Genomic DNA, 19,866 nt, shown 5'->3' on the forward strand with positions numbered 1-19,866 from the left:
TAAGGCTAGGGAGATGAATCTTAAGACATAGGTGGTCAGGAAAGCCAGATCCTACAGAAAAATCTAAGATGAGGACTGAAAGCAAGTCATCACACGTGGCAGTTATGAGGCCTCTGGAGACCACCAAAAAACCAGATTTGAAAAAGTTCAGATGACAACAGGAAATGATAAGTAGAAAGAAGGCAGAAGCAGTATCTACAGTCTCTGTTTTCAAAGGCATTTAGGAGAAGTCTCTTTCAGATTTTTCATTTGAAATACAAGAACATGTGGTTTTAAGAACATGAAAGAATGTGATAATACAAACTGTCCTTAGTGGTCACTGGCCTCGTCTTTCTTTTCTGCTCTCCTTGTTTCATCTAATTTCCTGGTTATCCTGCACAGCCTCTCAACACCTCTTATTTTTGGCTGTACTCCTAGCCTCTCTCAATAAGAGACAGTCATGTCTAATCACTCCTACTCCTTTCACTTCTTATTCTCTTCTTTCACTCACACCAAAGAGAAAAGGATTAAAAGTCAGATTTTACAAGAAAACCAAAATTTAATAACCACCTTTTTCTGTTTTCAAAAGAAGACCATCTTCCCCAAAGCACATTAAAAAGATGCTCAATATCATTAGTCATTAGGAAAATGCAAACTAAAACCATATTGAGCAACCAATTCATGACTACTAGGAATTACATTCAGAGAAGGCAATGGCAACCCACTTCAGTACTCTTGCCTGGAGAGCCCAGGGACAGCAGAGCCTGCTGGGCTGCCATCTATGGGGTCGCACAGAGTCGGACACGACTGAAGCGACTTAGCGGCAGCAGCAGGAATTATATTGGGCTGGCCAAAAAGTTTGTTCAGTTAGTGAATCCATTGTTCAATAAAGATCTTAGTAAATAGGAAAACTATGTCTTTTTTTACTTAAAATTGAATGAACTTTTTGGCCAACCCAAAACTAAAATTTAGAAGACTGGCGAGGCTATGGAGCAACTAGAACTCTCATACACCAATAAGGAAAATGTATGACAGTACAACCACTTTGGAATAGCAGTTTACCCAGCAGTTTCTTAAAAAGATAATATAACACCTACCATATGATCCAGTCATTCTATTCCTAGGTATTTACCCAAGGGCAATGCCATGGACAGAGGAGGCTGGTGGACTACAGTCCATGAGGTCACAAACAGTCAGACATGACTGAGCATCTGAGCACACCCACATACAATGAAGGCATATGTCAGTACACATACTTACATGAATATTGACAGGCAAAAATTTGACATACAATAGAATACTAAGCAATAAAAATGAATTTAATTATTGATGGATACAACAACACAGAAGAATTTCAATAATTATGCTAGGGCGGGGTGAGGGAAAGCAGCCAGGAAAAAAGGACATACACACTGTATATTTCCATTTATATAAATTACATTTACAAAGTGCAAACTAACTCTATAGTGACAGAAAGCATATCCAGTGATAAAGGGATGGATTGGAGAAGAACATTAGAATAAAGGTATTACAAAGGGGCACGAAGAAACTTTTGAGGGTGATAGAAATGTTCATTATCTCATGGTGGTGGATACGTTCATTATCTCGATGGTAGTAATGGTTTCACAAGTATCTATCAGTTCAGTTGCTTAGTCGTGTCCGACTCTTTGCGACCCCATGAACTGCAGCATGCCAGGCCTCCCTGTCCATCACTGACTCCCGGAGTTCACCCAAACTCACGTCCATCGAGTCGGTGATACCATCCAACCATCTCATCCTCTGTTGTCCCCTTATCCTCCTGCCCTCAATCTTTCCCAGCATCAGGGTCTTTTCAAATGAGTCAACTCTTTGCATCAGGTGGCCAAAGTTCTGGAGTTTCAGCTTCAACATCAGTCCTTTCAATGAACACCCAGGACTGATCTCCTTTAGGATGGACTGGCTGGATCTCCTTGCAGTCCAAGGGACTCTCAAGAGTCTTCTCCAACACCACAGTTCAAGAACATCAATTCTTTGGCACTCGGCTTTCTTTATAGTTCAACTCTCACATCCATACATGACCACTGGAAAAACCACAGCCTTGACTAGATGGACCTTTGTTGGCAAAGTAATGTCTCTGCTTTTGAATATGCTATCTAGACTGGTCATAACTTTCCTTCCAAAGAGTAAGTGTCTTTTAATTTCATGGCTGCTATCAGAATCTGCAGTGATTTTGGAGCCCAGAAAAATAAAGTCAGCCATTGTTTCCACTGTTTCCCCATCTATTTCCCATGAAGTGATGGGACTAGATGCCATGATCTTAATTTTCTGAATGTTGAGTTTTAAGCCAACTTTTTCACTCTGCTCTTTCACTTGCATCCAGAGGCTCTTTAGTTCTTCTTCGCTTTCTGCCATAAGAGTTGTGTCATCTGCATATCTGAGATTATTGATATTTCTCCCAGCAATCTTCATTCCAGCTTGTGCTTCCTCTAGCCCAGTGTTTCTCATGATGTATTCTGCATATAAGTTAAATAAGCGGGGTGACAATATATAGCCTTGATGTACTCCTTTTCCGATTTGGAACCAGTCTGTTGTTCCATGTCCAGTTCTAACTGTTGCCTCCTGACCTGCATACAGGTTTCTCAAGAGGCAGGTCAGATGGTCTGGGATTCCCATCTCTTTCAGAATTTGCCACAGTTTATTGTGATCCCACACAGTCTAAAACTAATCAAATTGTATATATTAAACATATGCAGTTTATTGTATGTCAATCATACGTAAAGCTGTTTTTAAAGAGAACAGTTAGGATGATTGGCAAAATTGGAATACGGACTGTGTATCAGATAATAATATCACATCAATGTTAAATTTTCTTTAATGAAGAAAGTCAATATCCTAACCTCCATTAACAGACAGTCACCATGAAGGCTAGAGCTGAGACTTCTCTCAGGTAAAGTGAAAATATCAGTGGGCACTCCCACTGTTATCCTACTTTTGAGAGACAGAAAAAAACTAACAGCCCTTTCCATCAAATTTGGGAGATATTGCCAAAATACATGCCTGCCTGTGCTATTTCATGTCTAAACTACTTGCATTACATAAGTCTTTGGGAATAAAAAGTTTCCATCACTGTGTGACTCCATGAACCAGAGCAGGGTCTTTGACTCTAACAGGAAAGGGTAGAGAGCTTCTCTGGCCCCTGTTAGAATCCCAGCTCTTTACCCACGTGATTTCTTCAGCAGCAGCCACTTGGATCTCACAGCTATTTAAAACACAAGCTTCCTTTCCAAGAATTCCTTGCTGCTCAAAAAGTCTCATTCTTAGACAAACCCAGGACCAGACATTTATCAAACGAATTTAGACCTGAAGTACCATATCAGATTGGGATTTCCCAGGTAGCGCAGTGCTAAAGAATCTGCCTGTCGATGCAGGAGCCACAGGAGACACCAGTTCAAACCCTGGGTCAGGAAGACCTCCCTGGAGGAGGGCATGGCAACCCACTCCAGTATTCCTTCCTGGAAAAAATTCCATGGACAGAGAATCTTGGCAGACTACAGTCCATAGGGTCTCAAAGAGTCAGATACAGCTGAACACAGCACAGCACAACCATATCAGATGCTTAGGAGAGGCACCAGGAAAGTGGGAAAGGTCAGAATTCCTGATTGGTCTCTTCTGAAATTGCTGGAGAATAAAATCCCCCAAGGTCTCAAGCCATAGGCAAAAAAAGAAATAGCAAGTATAAACTACTTCTATGTGTTAATGAATACAAATTACCATGCTGGGTACCCATCTCTGTATTTCCATCTGGTGTCAAAGATACGGCTGGCACTTAGATTAAAAATAAAAGTATTCAATATGGCATTATAATTATCCTTCTAAAACCGACTTTCTAAATAATCAGGATAAATTCAACCTGACTCCAAAAAACCAGATGTTTATTCTGCTTTGTATTTTTAAAACTTTAAGAAACTAAATTTTCTCAAAATCATCACACAGAAATATATAACACACTCTCTCTCTAAAGGAAATAAATTCCTGTTGTCACTTGAAAATCTCAAAACATTCTTCAATTTATTATCCTATTATCTTACAGAAGGTACAGTGAAATGATACTATTTACAAATTTACACAAATTCAAGATACTCTTTTATATCACTTAAAACACCTTAAACTATATTTTTATATGCACATCCTATACTTTATGCTTAGTTGCTTCAGTCATGTCCAACTCTTTGCAACTCCATAGACTGCAGCCCACCAGGCTCCTCTGTCTATGGGATTTCCCAGGCAAGAATACTGGACTGGGTTGCCATTTCCTTCTCCATCCCATACTTTATACTATACATGATTTGGGCTTCCCTGGTGCCTCAGAGGGTAAAGAATCAGCCTGCAATGTGGGAGACCTGGGTACAATCCCTGCATCGGGAATTACCCTGGACAGGAGAATGGCAACCCACTCCAGTATTCTTGCCTGGAGAATCCTATGGACAAAGGAGCCTGGTGGGCAATGGTCCATGGTGTCACAACTAACCACAGCACAGCACATACATGACTTGGGGATATTATATATTTATACCTAGATACTGCTCTACAGAATAAGAAATACAACATCATAGACACAATTCTCTATAGTCAACTTGAGGGATCATTCCAAAGAGATTTTGGCTATACACGATCTTATATTTTTAAACCAACTTAGGACCCAACTCCCTCCATCCTCCATACGGGACTCTTCCACAATCAGCTGCAGTTTTCTTACAAGACATGTAGTAGAAATTAGAGCAAGAATCTTATTGAAATCTCAAAGGGGGAAAAAAAAGAATAACCTTCACCAAAACCAGCAGAGGTACCAGGGTAAGATGGCTCCAGCACTCGCCCACCTGCTCCAGCACTCGACAATTCCTCTGGAACCATGGCTTCCTTCCAGGCAAAACCGTCCTAAAGCTAATTTGAAAATAAGATGGTTTACCCTTTTCTAAAGTCTTCTAACTCTTTCCCTCATGTCAGTGTTACACACTTCATAGCAACATTCTTCAATGAGGTTGCTAATGTGTAGATAAGAAATGTTCCAGGCCACCTTCTCTGAACCCTCTTCAGACCATGTGTGTGGCCCAACCAACAACCCTTCCCACTTGCCTTTCTTCTAGCTAACAAAACTCAGGCCTTGTTCACCTTCCTAGGCTGTCCATGATCTCCAGAGGAGGCTGGGCTCTTCTCCAGAACCAAGGTGAAATATGTTGGGTCAGAGCTCATCACCATGGTGATAATTTTCCCATGGCCCATTCCCAGTTGAGCCATGGAAACAATTCTAGCCTAGGAGATATGAGCTGTAGTTTTTAGATAGGCTTTCCTCAGGCTTTAAGAATGCAGAACAGGTACAGTTTCTTTTTCACGTCTCTGGATGTAGTTATACAAAGACTTGAAGTCACTGAGCTACTGAATCAACCAACCTTGGAAACACCTAGTTCCAGGACATTTGTTACATGAGATAATAAATAAACCTAGATTTAAGCTGCTTCCACTTGAGTTCTATGTCACTTACAACCAAAAACTTCCAAATAATGCACTAGCTAGGTGTGTAGCTTGAATTTACTTCTGCTGCAGCCTAAGTCTCTGACAATGAATATGAAAGACAAAACCAGCCAATCTGTAAAACTGGAAGAGGACATTTCCTTTATTGCCCAACTGGCTCTTTAACAAAGAGGAGGTATTATTGATTATCTGGAAACATCATTCTGTCTTTGGTTGAAATTATCTTGTATCTCCTTTTTCCAAGATGAATACTTCTTCCATAAATTTGATGTACCTGTTTAATACAGGGGAAGGAGATTTCTGATTACCTTAATCTTACTGATTTATGAACGGTAACAACCTAATCCTACATTATCTCCATTGAGGCCAGACTAAAAGAAATACACTTAAACCAACAGAATGTAATTCACATATAAAGATGATTTTCCTGAGAAAGGATTATAGAGACAAAAATTCTCCAGGGACAATGTGAAATCTCCTTGATGAAAGTCTTTAAAAATAGATTATCCATGTAGCTGTGAGGCTTCAGGCACTATATTTGGATTATATGACAATTCACTATCTCTGCCAAGCCTATCTAAAGAGAAAATTTATCTTCTTTCTAAACAGAAATTTAGAAAAACATCTGAGAGTTAAAATAAAAGAGAACTAAAAACTTCCTAATCCCAAATTCTAGGACAGTTATATTTATCATACGCATATGCAAATCAGTTCTTACAGCAAATTCAACTCATCATATTAAGGATCAAAAAGGCAAACAGTATGATCGAAATCCTACTATGTCTCAATTTCTATAAAATCCTGACAGTGTCAGTTAAGAGCCTTACTGGCTAGAAAATGTCAGTGACTAATTTAACTAAGAGTTAATCTATTTAATTAAAAAGAGAAACAAAACCACTCAGTAGATTAAAAAGAAACAGTATATATGTATCAGAATAAAATAGTTTCTATTCTCTGGCAATTCTATAATGAAGAGAATAAAAATTTCTTAACCTTTTTAGGTGTAAACTTTACCACTAATGCTAAATATAGACTGTCCTATAAAAAACACCATTTGAAATATTTAAGATTTAGAGCTTCAGGGCATTAAATCCCCATTCACATTTATAATGACCAATAACTTTGAAAAGCAAATGCAAATAAGTGTTTACTTCTCCAGGGAAGTCATAAAGTTTGCTGACATAATGTGCGATGAATAACTGGCCTTTGGCTTAGCAAACTAAGACATACAGATTATCTATCACCTGCTCACACAGAAGCAAAACAAGGATGGATGGTATGGTAAAGAATGTGAGTCTCAGAAGTCTAGTCTATTGTTATGGTGACTTTTATAGAAATTTTTAAAAGGCACCCTTTCTAGGTGATTACAGGCCCACAGATACCTAGCTTGGGAAACAGGCAGTTCCTCTGTACACACAGAAAAGGGTGTCTCTCTACCTGGCACCATTATATAGTTTACATCTTACACAATTATACACAATGGCACCAAACTTACCTTTGGGTGGTCCATCTGCAGTAGCTGACAGGAACTTCCTTGTCTTCTAGGAATGGAGGAAAATAAGTCTCATTCTTTCCTTAATAGACTCAACTACCAAAGCCCTCCCTCATTCTTAAAAAATTGGAGGCTGCTGATGTTCCATTAAATTGGGTCCCATTCTCACTAAACAGAGAAAGGGGGAAAAAAATTCCCCAGAGAGACCAAGCAAGTGAGATTTTTATAGATTTATTTTTCAGATGTAAAGTATCATATCTTCACTTTCTAAGCGTAGTATTTCATAGTACAGACCTCAACTTTATTGAAAGTTACTTTATTGAAAGTTATTAACATATCAGAATGCATGGTTTCTCTCCATATGAATATTTACTTTAAATGCTTTGTAATTTTCAAGAGAGGGCCTATAACTATAAAAGAAAGCTATAAGGGGACTACAGAGCCACTCTTATCTTTAAAATAATGTCTTCCTTTGTTTACTTAAACTTTGCCTTTGAAGATTTATATTAAAAACAGATTATCTCTATCACAAAGACTGGGCTTGAAATAAGGCCAACTAAGAGAACAAAGTTTTAGGGAGCCTTCTGAGATGGAAATGCAAGACTTCGCACCTATTCAAACTAAACATACCAACTCAGTATTAAAAACAAATGAAAAAATGCTACCTTGCTCTTTAAAATTAACAATCATTTACATATTGGGAAGTTATTGATCCTCCAAAAAAAAAAAAAAAAACTGTGCTTCAGTATAAAAGAGTATAAAAGAGAAATTATGCAAATATATACATACACAAAAACCTACATACTTATTCTAAATTCAAACCTTTGGTACTTTAGAATAAAATAAAATATAAATCATTATTGTTTGTTGAGAATGCCTACAGAAGCCTTTCATGAGCTAAGAGGCAAAAATGTTAGGGATTCTCTATAGTGGGATAGAGATTCTGCCAGCAAAGAAGGGGAGTAGCTGAGAAAGACTAAGCATGAGTCACCATCTGCTCTGACTTCTGACCCCTAATTTCTTTAACTTCAGGACTTTCCCAGGTAATTATAAAATCTACCTACCAAGGTACCAGCATAGAGTTTTCAAAAACAACATGTCAAGGGACACAGGGACACAACCGTCAAAGAAGAAACTCCATCTCTTACCAACATGAGAAAACCAGGCACTGTCCACCTAACAATGCTATCTGCACTTTATTGCCCAAATTTAAGATTTGTAGAGCTTCAATTGGAAACTGACAGCACAGGCTTTGGAGGTAAATAGCTCTAAGTTTGAATCCCAGTTTCAAATCCTAGTTTCACCACTTAGGAGCTGTGGACAGTCCTTGGGCAAATTACTTAACCTCTCAGAGCCTTAATTTCTACTTATGTACGTAGATAACACAGTACCTACCTCAAAAAAGTGTCATGATCATTAAAATTTGATAATATATATAAAGTACTGAGGCCTCCCTAGTGACTCAGATGGTAAAGAATCTGCCTGCAATGCAGGAGACTAGGGTTCAATCCCTGGGTCAGGAAGATCCCCTGGAGAAGGGAATAGCTACCCACTCCAGTATTCTTGCCTCGAAAATCCCACGGACAGAGGAACCTGGAGGACTACAGTCTATGAGGTTGCCGAGAGTCAGACAGGACTGAGAGACTAACACTTTGACTTTCATAAAGTACTTTAAATACTCCCTGGAGTATTATATACGTTCAATAACTGTCAACCCTTATTATTATTATTATTACCATGAATAGTGGTTTCTTCACTTCTTCTCTGATCCAGAAATCCCACTTCTGGAAATCCACCCTGGAGAAATAACCCAAACTACAGTAAAAGCACAACAATACTTATTACAACCACATTTACTGTTTACAATGGTGAAAAGTCAGAGGAATCTAAATGTATACCAATAAGGAAGCAATTAAGTAATTCATCAAATATCCAGTAAAATATTAGTCCATCACTAAAAAATACATTAGAAATATAACAAAGAATTATGGAGCAAAATAACTGAGTCTATACAAAGTGGGAAAAAAGCCAAAATGTAAAACTATATGTATATCATTATAACAATGTAAAATAATATTTTAAAAACATATAAAAGAAGATGAACAAGTAATACACCAAAATCATAATAGTGGATGTGACAGAATAATGAAATTTGGAGTGATTTTTTTTCTATACGATCATGTAGTCATACTACTTTTATAATTTTAAAATTATTTTTAAATATGTTTAATTTGCTGCAGATTTACTTTAATATTTATTAAATAGAATTATTAAAATGGTAATAAAAATTAAACCAAAAAATATATTACTGAAGTAGTTCAAAATCGAAATAGAAATTAGGAATAAAACAAATGTTTCAAATATTAACATCCAAATTTAAATATTACTTTTTAAAAATCTGAGTCCCTATGGAATTATGTGTTTACATTTAAACTGGACAGAGCCTGGGAAACATTTTCATCTGAGACTGGATGATATACATATTTTTAAATTTAAAATAAGTATCAGTGAAATGAAATCATTTAAGATGTATAAAGATATCCTGTAGATTTTTAGTCTTAGAAAAGCTATACCTCATAACAAAACCTAAATTATTCCTAGTAACAAAGTAAAACAGTAATAAGTGCCTATTTGAATAAATCAGATATTATATACGATGCCTATTTTCACTGTTTTAAAATGTGTCCATTTAGATAAGGTATGACAGAAATAACATTTTACAAATTGGGGTGCTAAACAGTCAACAAACATTTTATGAATCTCAGAAAATGTCTAAAGATAACCGAAAAAAATTCATAGGCAAACTCACACTATTCTCACTATTGCCCAAATTTGCTCTTCTATCAGCTGCCATCTCTCATGTCAATGGTGCCACACTGGGAAGCCTGGCAGCGGCCTTGCTACTTCAGAGGGTCTCCAATTCATCTTTCCCCCTCTTCAGCAATGACCCACACCCCAGGGTTTCCTCTTCTCTGCTCTGGCCCAGTCTTCCTCAACTGACACCACCCGCCACACACACACCCCCTTTCCATCGTATTTATTCATGGTGGTTTAGTTGCTAAGTCATGTCTGACTCTTTGCAATCCCATGTACTATAACCCGCCAGGCTTCTCTGTCCATGGGGATTCTCCAGGCAAGAATACTGCAGTGCATTGCCATTTCCTTCTCCAATCAATCCTCTATACAGATTAGAGGGATTAGGAAACCACGGATTTAAAAGCCATTCCTTTGCTCAAAAATATCTATGGTTCTCCATTATCCACAGCACATGACCCAGGCGCCTCAGCGTGGCTTTCAGTGTCAGGGCTGACAACAGTTCCAGCAGCATCTCCAGCTCCTCACCTGTTTAAACCACAAAGTCCAGGCTAAGACTCCTCAACCGCGAGCCCCAGTACAGCTGTCATTGTGTATCTTGTCATTGTAAATAATCACAATTTGTGACCAATAATGGCTCAAGTACCAAAACTGATGAATTATTTACTTTTTAAACTAAGCTAGAAAGGATTCAGGCTTATTCCTATAATATCTCCTCATTTAACTGCAACAGAAACAGGGATGGAATTTCCACTAGAACACTGTAAACTGCCTATAATTCTGGGTTCCCCATAGAGGGATGTTACACATGAAATCTTATCTGTCGCATGAGTCAGAAAGCTGTTCCCAATCAAGGCTCCTCACAGAGTGGCCTCACCAGAGGCACCTTCCACCTGAAAAGGGAACAAGCGGCCTGCCTCACTTCAAATTGTGGCCAACAACTAAACTTTAAAAGCCACCTTTCTAAAAAAATAAATAAATAAAAGCCACCTTTCTGCTCATAACAAGCGAAGGGAGGGGGACAGAAGGACTCCAGAGGTAACCAGAGACTAAGAGAAGAACTTGTTTTAGAATCACTCTACTCCATCAAGATGAAGACAGCTTATTAGCAGGTTGGAGGCCAAGAATTTCATTTTCTGGGTTTTCCACTCATAGTGCTGAAATGAAGTTTCTTTTTTAAACAAATATACTTAACTTTGAAAAACAGATGATCTAAAAAGCAATATAAAGTATATCATAAAATAGAAGGTATTTAAATAAAGAAGAAAATGTGTGGGCCTCTAGATCGCAGCAGACGGGGAAAGCCTGCTCTAAACAAACAGAGCCGCCTGCCTTTCTTCTCCTGTGCCTGCATTTTACATCTATGCCACTTTCACACTTTTTCTTTCACCTGTAATGTTATTTTTTCATTCTCCCTCCACCCAATCTCTGTCTACTAAAATAGGAAGATACAGTCAAATGTCAGTTCCTTTACAAAATTTTCCAGGACTCCCCAAGCTCCCTTCGTCAGGCCAACGCTCTCTTGCAGGTAGTCCAACTGCATCTTGTAGTTCTGCTATTTCTTTAAAAAACTTATCTCTTCAAGTAGATGGAATGCTCCCTGAGGGCAGAGAATGTACTGATGTCTATGGGCATCACAGAGAACATAACTCTTGTTTGCCACAAGCCGCAAACTATACAGAAAACGCATGTTTAATTAAACTGAATTCCTAAACAATCTGTTCAGAAGATGCAACAAAGTCAGCAGTCAGGATCCTACCTTCACCTACAAACAGCCACTGAGCACAGGACAGGGGTGGATTATTAAAGGGAAAGTGCCTCCCTCTTTGGGGGCAGAAAGGTTAATGTGCCATTGAAAGCCAAAACAATCTGACTTTTCTCTTAAACCATAAGGCATTTGTCCACACTAAATCTACAGGCTTCTAGTATGTCAATAATGTGGGAGTCCAAAATTTACTAACAGCAGCAGTAATGTCTGAAAAGCAGATCATTCATTGTGCCAATTATAATTTATTTATTTGGAACTACTATGTCTTATTTCAGAAATATCTAATGAAACACATAAACACATATACCACAAGATAAACTGGCATATCTAAAAGGAGAAAGAGAAAAATGGGACAAAAGAAAAGTAAACGTAGGAAATACAAAGTTTCCTGGGAGTAAGCCTCAGTTGATGTGCCAAATTAATAAAATTCTCCACTCTTGCTAGAGGTAGGTCAGGGGTTTGGCTCTAACACTTCTGGCAGCCAACAAACACAAGATAAGCCAATCATGATTCAGCATCCTTTTGATAAAAACAAAGGGCACTCAGTGAACTCTCCCTCCCTTGGTCCTTATCAAGAGAATACTATCTAAGGTAACAAAGTCCTCAATGACATCCTGCAGTTGATCTGTCAAAACATTTTGGAAGACCATCCTTCATACTAATCCTCACAGACAAATGCCAGCACACGCATCAGTAAATACAAAATGACAGAGAAGAAGGTGATCAGGGCAACCGAGGTACACTGCTCCCTGCAGGTCTAGATCTATCAGAAACAGATTTTATTCTATCTAGACTAAATCTAAAATCCAGAGGTTTCAGGCATCCAACTCTCTTTGAAATTATAAACAAAACTTGATGCTCATTTCCATTTTTCTGGAGGATATGTCTATAGTTTCATAACATCTTCAAAGAGAAGCATGACTTAAGAAAAGTTAAGAACCACTGATCTAAAGAACCAGACTGTATATATCCTTCAGGCAACCCTTCGTAAGCAGTTTTTCTTCTGAGCTTCTAAGTGCTAAGCCTCAAGACTATAGCTTCTGACAAGCATCTGAAGTATAGCTTCTCTCTGAAGTTATGTGTAGAACTCTAAGCTTAAACCACTGGCCAAATTGTGTGTTAGTTGTATGATACAATGATACATGACTTTGAATACAGTAATGCCCATAAGCATACAGAGTACATAACAATTATTTCTCTACATAGTTTCAGCCATGAACATTGAAAAAAGTGCCTCAAAGGATCAGTGGTATTTCTTCTAGTTAATATAAAAAGTTTAAAAACAAAAAACACCTTTTGCCTGTGAATAAAAATTACAGATAAGTGCCAAAAACAATTTTCCTAGATAAACAGTATTTTATAATCTTAACCTTTCCACATTCGTTGATACAATCTACACTTTTTTTTTTCCTTTTTGTTGCTTTAATTTGCATTATACAGCAAAACAGTCATTGCCCTGACTTTAGACACACACACAGCGTCAACCATCTACCCATAGTATGGTGGTCAGAATGTCTCAAGGGCCCAAGGGCATCAAGTGAGGAAGCCGGCCCATAGCAACTCTAAAAAAAAAAAAAAATGGCTCATTACGATAGCATCCATCTAGAAGCCACAGCCATTCTGGGTCTGGTCCTCAGTATAACAAGTCCAGAGACATAGCTTTGTCAAAAATATATAGTGAATAGACTCAAGAGAACTAACTCATGTTAACTACTCATAAGAGGCTAAAGTACAAATCAGAATACCAATTTACCAATTAATCATAAAGAATATTCCTTTTTACTCATCAGAAAATTTTCACCTGAAGTCTGGATGCTACTTCCCCAATGCTGCTGCTGCTGCTAAGTCGCTTCAGTCGTGTCCGACTCTGTGCGACCCCATAGACGGCAGCCCACCAGGATCCCCTGTCCCTGGGATTCTCCAGGCAAGAACACTGGACTGGGTTGCTATTTCCTTCTCCAGTGCATGAAAGTGAAAATTGAAAGTGAAGTCGCTCAGTCACGTCTGACTCTTCGCGACCCCATGGATTGCAGCCTACCAGGCTCCTCCGTCCATGGGATTTTCCAGGCAAGAGTACTGGAGTGGGGTGCCATTGCCTTCTCCGTCCCTAATGCTAGGATACCTGAAATTCTAAATAAATAATTGGTTCACCAAAAGTTCGAACAAGCAGTGCTAGAGAGTTTGGTAGATACCTAATGAATTATCTATTTCCAGTATACTACTTTCTAGTGATCAAAGTTGTGGCTTTCATGGGTAGAGTCTCTTTTCTTCTGTTGAATACTGTTGCCCCAATACTGCGGACTTCTTGGTCTCTAAGCCTTCTTCTTCCACATCCTTCTACCCATCAAGTATTTTTCTAGATAGGCTATTAAATAACTGATGAAGGTGAACCTCACATGCATTATTATCCATAGTTTTCAGACTAAAAACTCCCAGATAAAGTTGCTTAAGCAAACTTGCCCGAGGTCACAGACAGTTTAAAGCAGAGCGCAGACTGAAAACCTATACATTTAACCTTGCAGTAAATACAGCTTCAGGGTGTCTTTCCCAGGGCCTCTGACCTCCCAATTTGATTAAAATGACAATGTTCCAATAAGACCCTAACTATAACCACAGTTCAGTTCAGTTCAGTCGCTCAGTCTGTCCGACTCTGCGACCCCATGAATCGCAGCACGCCAGGCCTCCCTGTACATCACCAACTCCCGGATATCTGTCCGACTCTGCGACCCCATGAATCGCAGCACGCCAGGCCTCCCTGTACATCACCAACTCCCGGATAACCGCAAGCACACCATAACTATAATTTCTGGTATACAAGTCTATCTCTCTTACCAAATTGAAACTCTTTGAGGAAAGGAATTGTATCTCATTCATCAGTGTATCCCTAATGTGATATCTATTTACCTAGGTAAATATGCAAATAAATTTGTCCACTGGTTTAATATAAAGATTATCAAACTGAAGGCCTTGAATAAGCCATGCAGTCTTAGGAAAGTCACAGCTTCTCCTGCCATCGGTAAACATATCATCTAAAAAACAGAATGAAACAGATATACAAGGTGGCTGAGGTTCTTTCCATATCTAAAAGCACTACCATTGAAGACGGGTCCTGATTTTTAGCAGCCTATCTTATTAGTCTGAATTATTATAAATAAATTAAATTCCTCATTTATCTTCCATACTACACTACCGACAACACATAGTTATATACACAGAGTTCAGAAAAAGCTTCCTCTTTTCTGATAGGTGATAACCATCATCTGTACCAAAATCAAACAGTGGCACCCTCCTCTGGTGAATATTAAAGGAGTTAAACCACACAAAAGACAAGATTTAGATGGTGGGATTTTCTTTGAATGAAAGAAAAAGCAAAAGAGAAGCTACCTAATATTATTTGCCATCACATTCCCAATAGCTATTAAATAGCTCCTTTTTATAAGTTTATTTTGTCCTAAAACAAAGCCAAAATGAATGAACTGGCTACAGTCTGTACAATGTCATACAGAGAACAATTATTCTACTTTTCAGTGTACTGATAATACTTATTATTTTGCAAACAGCAAACTTTTTAATGTAAGGCACAATGAAACTCATTTCATAGTCTGGCTAACGATGATCTCCTTTATTATTTAAAAATTTAATGAAAAGCCTTATACAGGTAAAATACTTCCAATTAAATAGAAGCATTTATTATGGCCCTTTTCTGACTGATACATCTACCAGAAGATAATACTGAATTTTTCAACCTGAAATCTGTTGGAGTCTTCAACACATAAGTTTTAGAATATCGACTTGGAAGAAAAGTTTAAAACACCCCATTTACTTACATGTTCAAACATAACAATCCAGCACACCCAGACAAGCACAGCCCAGAGTTTCACAACATTAATACCACATCCAGACCTTTAAATTAATAAAACCTGTACTTTCTAAGACAAGAATCAGACCTGCCAACAATTTTCATGTAAAAGTATGTAATAAACATAATCTTTATTAAATGATTTATAAGAATCGAGGAACAGTGGAAACCTACATTACCATATGTAAAATAGATAGCCAATGGGAATTTGCTGTATGACTCAGGGAACTCCAACCAGGGCTCTGTAACTACCTAGAGGGGTGGGATGGGGAGGTAGGTGGGAGGGAGGCTCAAGAAGGAGGGGACATATGTATACCTATGGCTGATTCATGTTGACGTTTGGCAGAAACCAACACAATACTGTAAATCGATTATTCTTCAATTAAAACAAATAAATGTAAAACATTTTTTTTAAAGACATAAAATGAAAATATAGACATTCTCACTCAAACCAGGAAACAAATCAGTCATGATATTGGCAACCTCCTCCTTCAGATATGTTTTTACCCAAGTACACAGTGGCCCTTCCCTCAATTAACTTCACATCTTGGCCCTTAGTTAACTCCACACCTTTCACCCACTCAAAGGAAAAGAACCCCAAGCTATATAAGAGGCTACAAAATTACAATCCGTCAGAAAACTTCGTTTTGAAACACAGAACACAGAAAGGCTAGGGTGGATGAAAAATCGCAAAAATTTATTTCAGTTCTACCAAATAAACTTTCCAACTATTAGTAAGTTGTCATTCCTGGCAAAGTTGGTTCTACCAGGCAGTTAGATGCAGTATGTTGTAAAGATTAGCAGAGTGGTGGCTGAAGTGACTTGGTACCAAAAGAGACAACCAATTGAGAGCTCTCTCAGTGTTCACCAAAAACAAAGAACAAGCTTGAAAGAGAATTCCCGCTACAGCCCACCCAGAGACCATAAAATGAGGGGAGGGTTGGATGGGAGTATGGGGTGGAGGGGAGTGATGAAGAAGGAGTGGCAAAGGTGGGGGGAGGGGCGGGGATATGAGTAAGAAAGTACGCTTAAAAAAGAAAGTGTGCAGCAATGAAACACCATTCCAAACTGCCAGATTTAGAGATGGGGTGGCTGAACCACGTTTACCACTCACTTCGCCTGGGCCGATGCCCAAGGACCAATGCCAATTCTCGCTCCGACCTCCAGGAAATCTGAGCCCCGGCAAGCAATCAGGATGCCGCAGAAATGCTGGAAAAGGACCTGAACCTCTAACGTCATCTCTCGCTCCCGCATGAACGCCCGAATAAAAGAATTTAGAAGCAAGGAGACGTCTCCGTCCCACGCCGGCTAGGGGAATTTCGCAGAGATGAAATCTGGGCATCGCTACCTCTGCGGGCTTTGCCACCTCTTCTAAAGCCAGGGGGACCTCGGTCCCGCGCCTCGATCCAGCTAAAAGCGGCCCGCCAGCTAAGCGCCGCTGTCAAGTGGCCGGATTGCACATGCAAAGTTAATGGAATTGGGAAGGAGCCCAGCGCTGCCCCTTCGGGTTACTCCTCTGGGAGAAGGACATGGAAAGGAATCACAGCTTCCTCCATCCTCACTAAGCACTCACTGACTCGTATCTGCAGATGTTATCTTTTTCCTAACAAGAATCAAAGATACTTTATTCCTTCTTTGTGCCTAGTTCGGGTTCCAACCCATAACAGGGGCGCTGAGGCCCTGGACCAAAGTTAGACAGTAGAAAGCATTAACTCTCCCAGGAAAACTAGCACAGTCATTTGCTGCGTTCTGGCCTTGAAAAACTTCATAAATTATGAGGCACGAAATAGGTTATAGATGACCCTCCCTCCCTCGCATAGGACCCTCTGTACAAAAGGTCTGGATCCGGAAGTGTTTTTGACAACTTGGTCATATTTGGAACCAGTGGCTCGGTCCAACCCACCACCAGGTAGGTCATCACCACGCCCCTCGCACCCAGTCCTACCGGCTGCGCACACAACGTCCTGTAGTTCACACACACACACACACACACACTCAAAGTCTCAGAGAATTCCTACCTCGCCCCCGTGCCCGTCGAAGATCCCGAAGATAGAGGGGTGCGTCTTGTTGGCTAGGTCCGTAAGAACTTCGAAACGGTCCTCCATGTGGTCTCTCCGACCCTGGATGGAATACACCGCCACATTGTGGCTCTTGAACTCCCAGGTCTTGGAGAACTCAGCCTCCAGCACGTCGAGCCCCCCTAGTCGATCGTTCTGCATGATCTCGGCCACCTTGCCCTTCACCATCTTCACGGCGTCCCGGCTGGATTTGACGATAGTCTTCACCTCGTCCGTGTGGAAGAAGTAACTCCACAGCGCCAGGCTGATGCACAGCAGGAACAGCGTCTCGGGTCTCAGCAAGAAGTAGCGCATGATGCGACCCAGGAGAGATAGCAAAGTCATTGTATCCTCTATCATTTATTATCGCTAGAGCCCTAACCACCAGAAGCGACGCGCGCCCCGAAGGCTGGCTGGGTCCCGGAGCACTGCGGGGACAGCCCGCGGGGAGGGAGGCGGAGCAGCAGCCGAGGGTAGGCGGGGGGAGGAGGCTCACGGAGCCGGGCGGGAGGCAAACGATCCGGCAGCTCCGAGCCGGTCCGATGAACAGAGGCAGTTTCCCTTTTGTCTCCCGGCCTCGGCGGCCCGGAGGCTAGCGCCCTGCGTACCGGCGCCGGTGCCCGCCGCCAGCTACCCCTCCCTACGCCCCTTTGTGAGGCGGCGGCTGCGGCGGCCGAGACGCCAGCGGTGGCAGAGCAGCCGCGGGTGCCGGGGCTGGACGAGAGAAATCAAGTTTAAGTTGAACCGGGCGGGTCTGCGGCGGTGGGCTGGAGAGTTTCTGGGCGCCGGCGCCCGCGCGGCCCCTCGGCTGGGGCCCCTCGCCCCTCCCGGGAGCGATCTGCAGGTGAGGAAGCGCGAGGCACGAGAGCCCCGCAGACGAGGGATGCACGTCCCCTTGGTCGCCGCCGCAGGGGAGCGCACAGCGGGCCAATCGCTCCGAGTCCTTCAGACAAGCCGGAGGGGCCTCAGAGAATAAAACTTTAGCGGGAGCCTGGGCAGAGGCGGGGATACCTGGAGCCGGGGACGCAGCAAGAACGGCGCGGAGCCGCAGGCGGCCGGCCGGGCTCTGCCTGCCTCTCCCCAGCACCTCCCAGCTGCGCTCGGCTCGGCTCGCGCGCTCCCTCCTCGCGCCGCCGCTCGCGCTCGCCCCGCCCCGCGCGCGCTCGCCCCGCCCCGCCTCGCTCCGCCCCCTGAGCCGGGACTAGAGGCCTGGAGGTGCTCTCGCCGAGCTGTCAAAGGCCGAGGCCTCTCAGCCTGGCGCGCTTGCAGCTGCGGGAGGTCCGGACGAACCGAAGGGGAGGGAAGGGGTGCGTCTGCAACGGAGCTCGAGTGGATGGTCTTGTGTGCCTCCTGTGCGAGCTCTCAGGACAACATAAAACTGACCCTGGTGGTCTGATCGGTGGTTTTCTGGGAGCCACGGCTACCGGCTGGAAAGCAGAGGGTAGCACTTGAGCGTCCCCCCCTCTGGCTGGAGGCATGGTAGTGCGGTCTCCGCATTGCCAGGCATAAGGCAAGCGAGAAGGGACGCACTTCTTGCTCGCAAAGCAAGGCAGAGAGGCTCGGACCCTTGGTTTTCTGTGACAGAGGCCTACCAGGATCTCCCGAGAGTCTGAGAGAGATCGTCCGACCTAAAAGGCTTCTCTCGACGAGAAAAGATCGAAAACAGCAAGATATGAGGATTCAGGGCCACGTGGGAGTACGTTCTGATAATAACCTCGGGAGGGTTAAGGATGGGCTGGCCCCTCTGCGAGCCGCAGCCACTGGAGTGGGGACTTAGCCATGAAGGCCTTTCCGGGGTCGCAACCCTTCCACAAAAAGACACAGAGTCAGCTAGAATACGGAAACAAGGGAGCCTGAAAAGAAAATATTGTGTTGCTACCCCTGTCCAGGAAGACGAGTGCTGATCTGCAGCTTCCAGTCCGCTGGAGAATAGAAGCTGTCTTATTCCCAACCCAGCCAGAGGCTGTCTCCGAAAGCACTGCTGACTTAGAGTGATCCCGACTACGTTTTAAAAAAATAAAAGGAGTAAAACACAGGAGGAAAATACACCAAAATGTTAACGATGATTAACTACAGTAATAAATTGTATGTGGTTTTCGTTTTCTGATTTGAACTTGTGTCTGCTTTCTACAACTTTTCCAACGATTTTACAAATGGCATAGATTGCCATCTTAACCCGAAAAAAAAGGAAACTTTGACATTTCAATGACATATACAACATGATCTCAATTATATACATATGCATAGAAAAGGAAGGAAATGAGAAGAATTGTTAACATTGTTCTAATTTTGACAGCTCAGATTTGGTCTCCTGTTCTAATTTGCACTTTATGGTATTTTCCACATGATAAATAGAGAAAATAAGCAGTTTAGAAATGAATGAGATCAT

General features: G+C 41.4%; 1 protein-coding gene across 2 annotated transcripts in view; it reads right to left on the bottom strand.

Annotated features, from left to right (window-relative positions):
• Positions 1–17,920, bottom strand: part of PPM1L (protein phosphatase, Mg2+/Mn2+ dependent 1L) — a 327,468-nt gene extending 309,548 nt beyond the window's left edge. Inside the window, exon 1 of one of the 2 annotated variants that reach the window (XM_059886205.1) lies at positions 16,535–17,406. In XM_059886205.1, the coding sequence (XP_059742188.1) occupies positions 16,535–16,762 (228 nt within the window). In that variant the 5' untranslated portion in view covers positions 16,763–17,406. 2 annotated transcript variants of the gene reach the window in all.
• Positions 17,921–19,866: the final 1,946 nt, after the last annotated feature.

Source organism: Bos taurus, chromosome 1 (genome assembly GCF_002263795.3).
Source record: "Bos taurus isolate L1 Dominette 01449 registration number 42190680 breed Hereford chromosome 1, ARS-UCD2.0, whole genome shotgun sequence".
Taxonomy (NCBI): Eukaryota; Metazoa; Chordata; class Mammalia; order Artiodactyla; family Bovidae; genus Bos; species Bos taurus.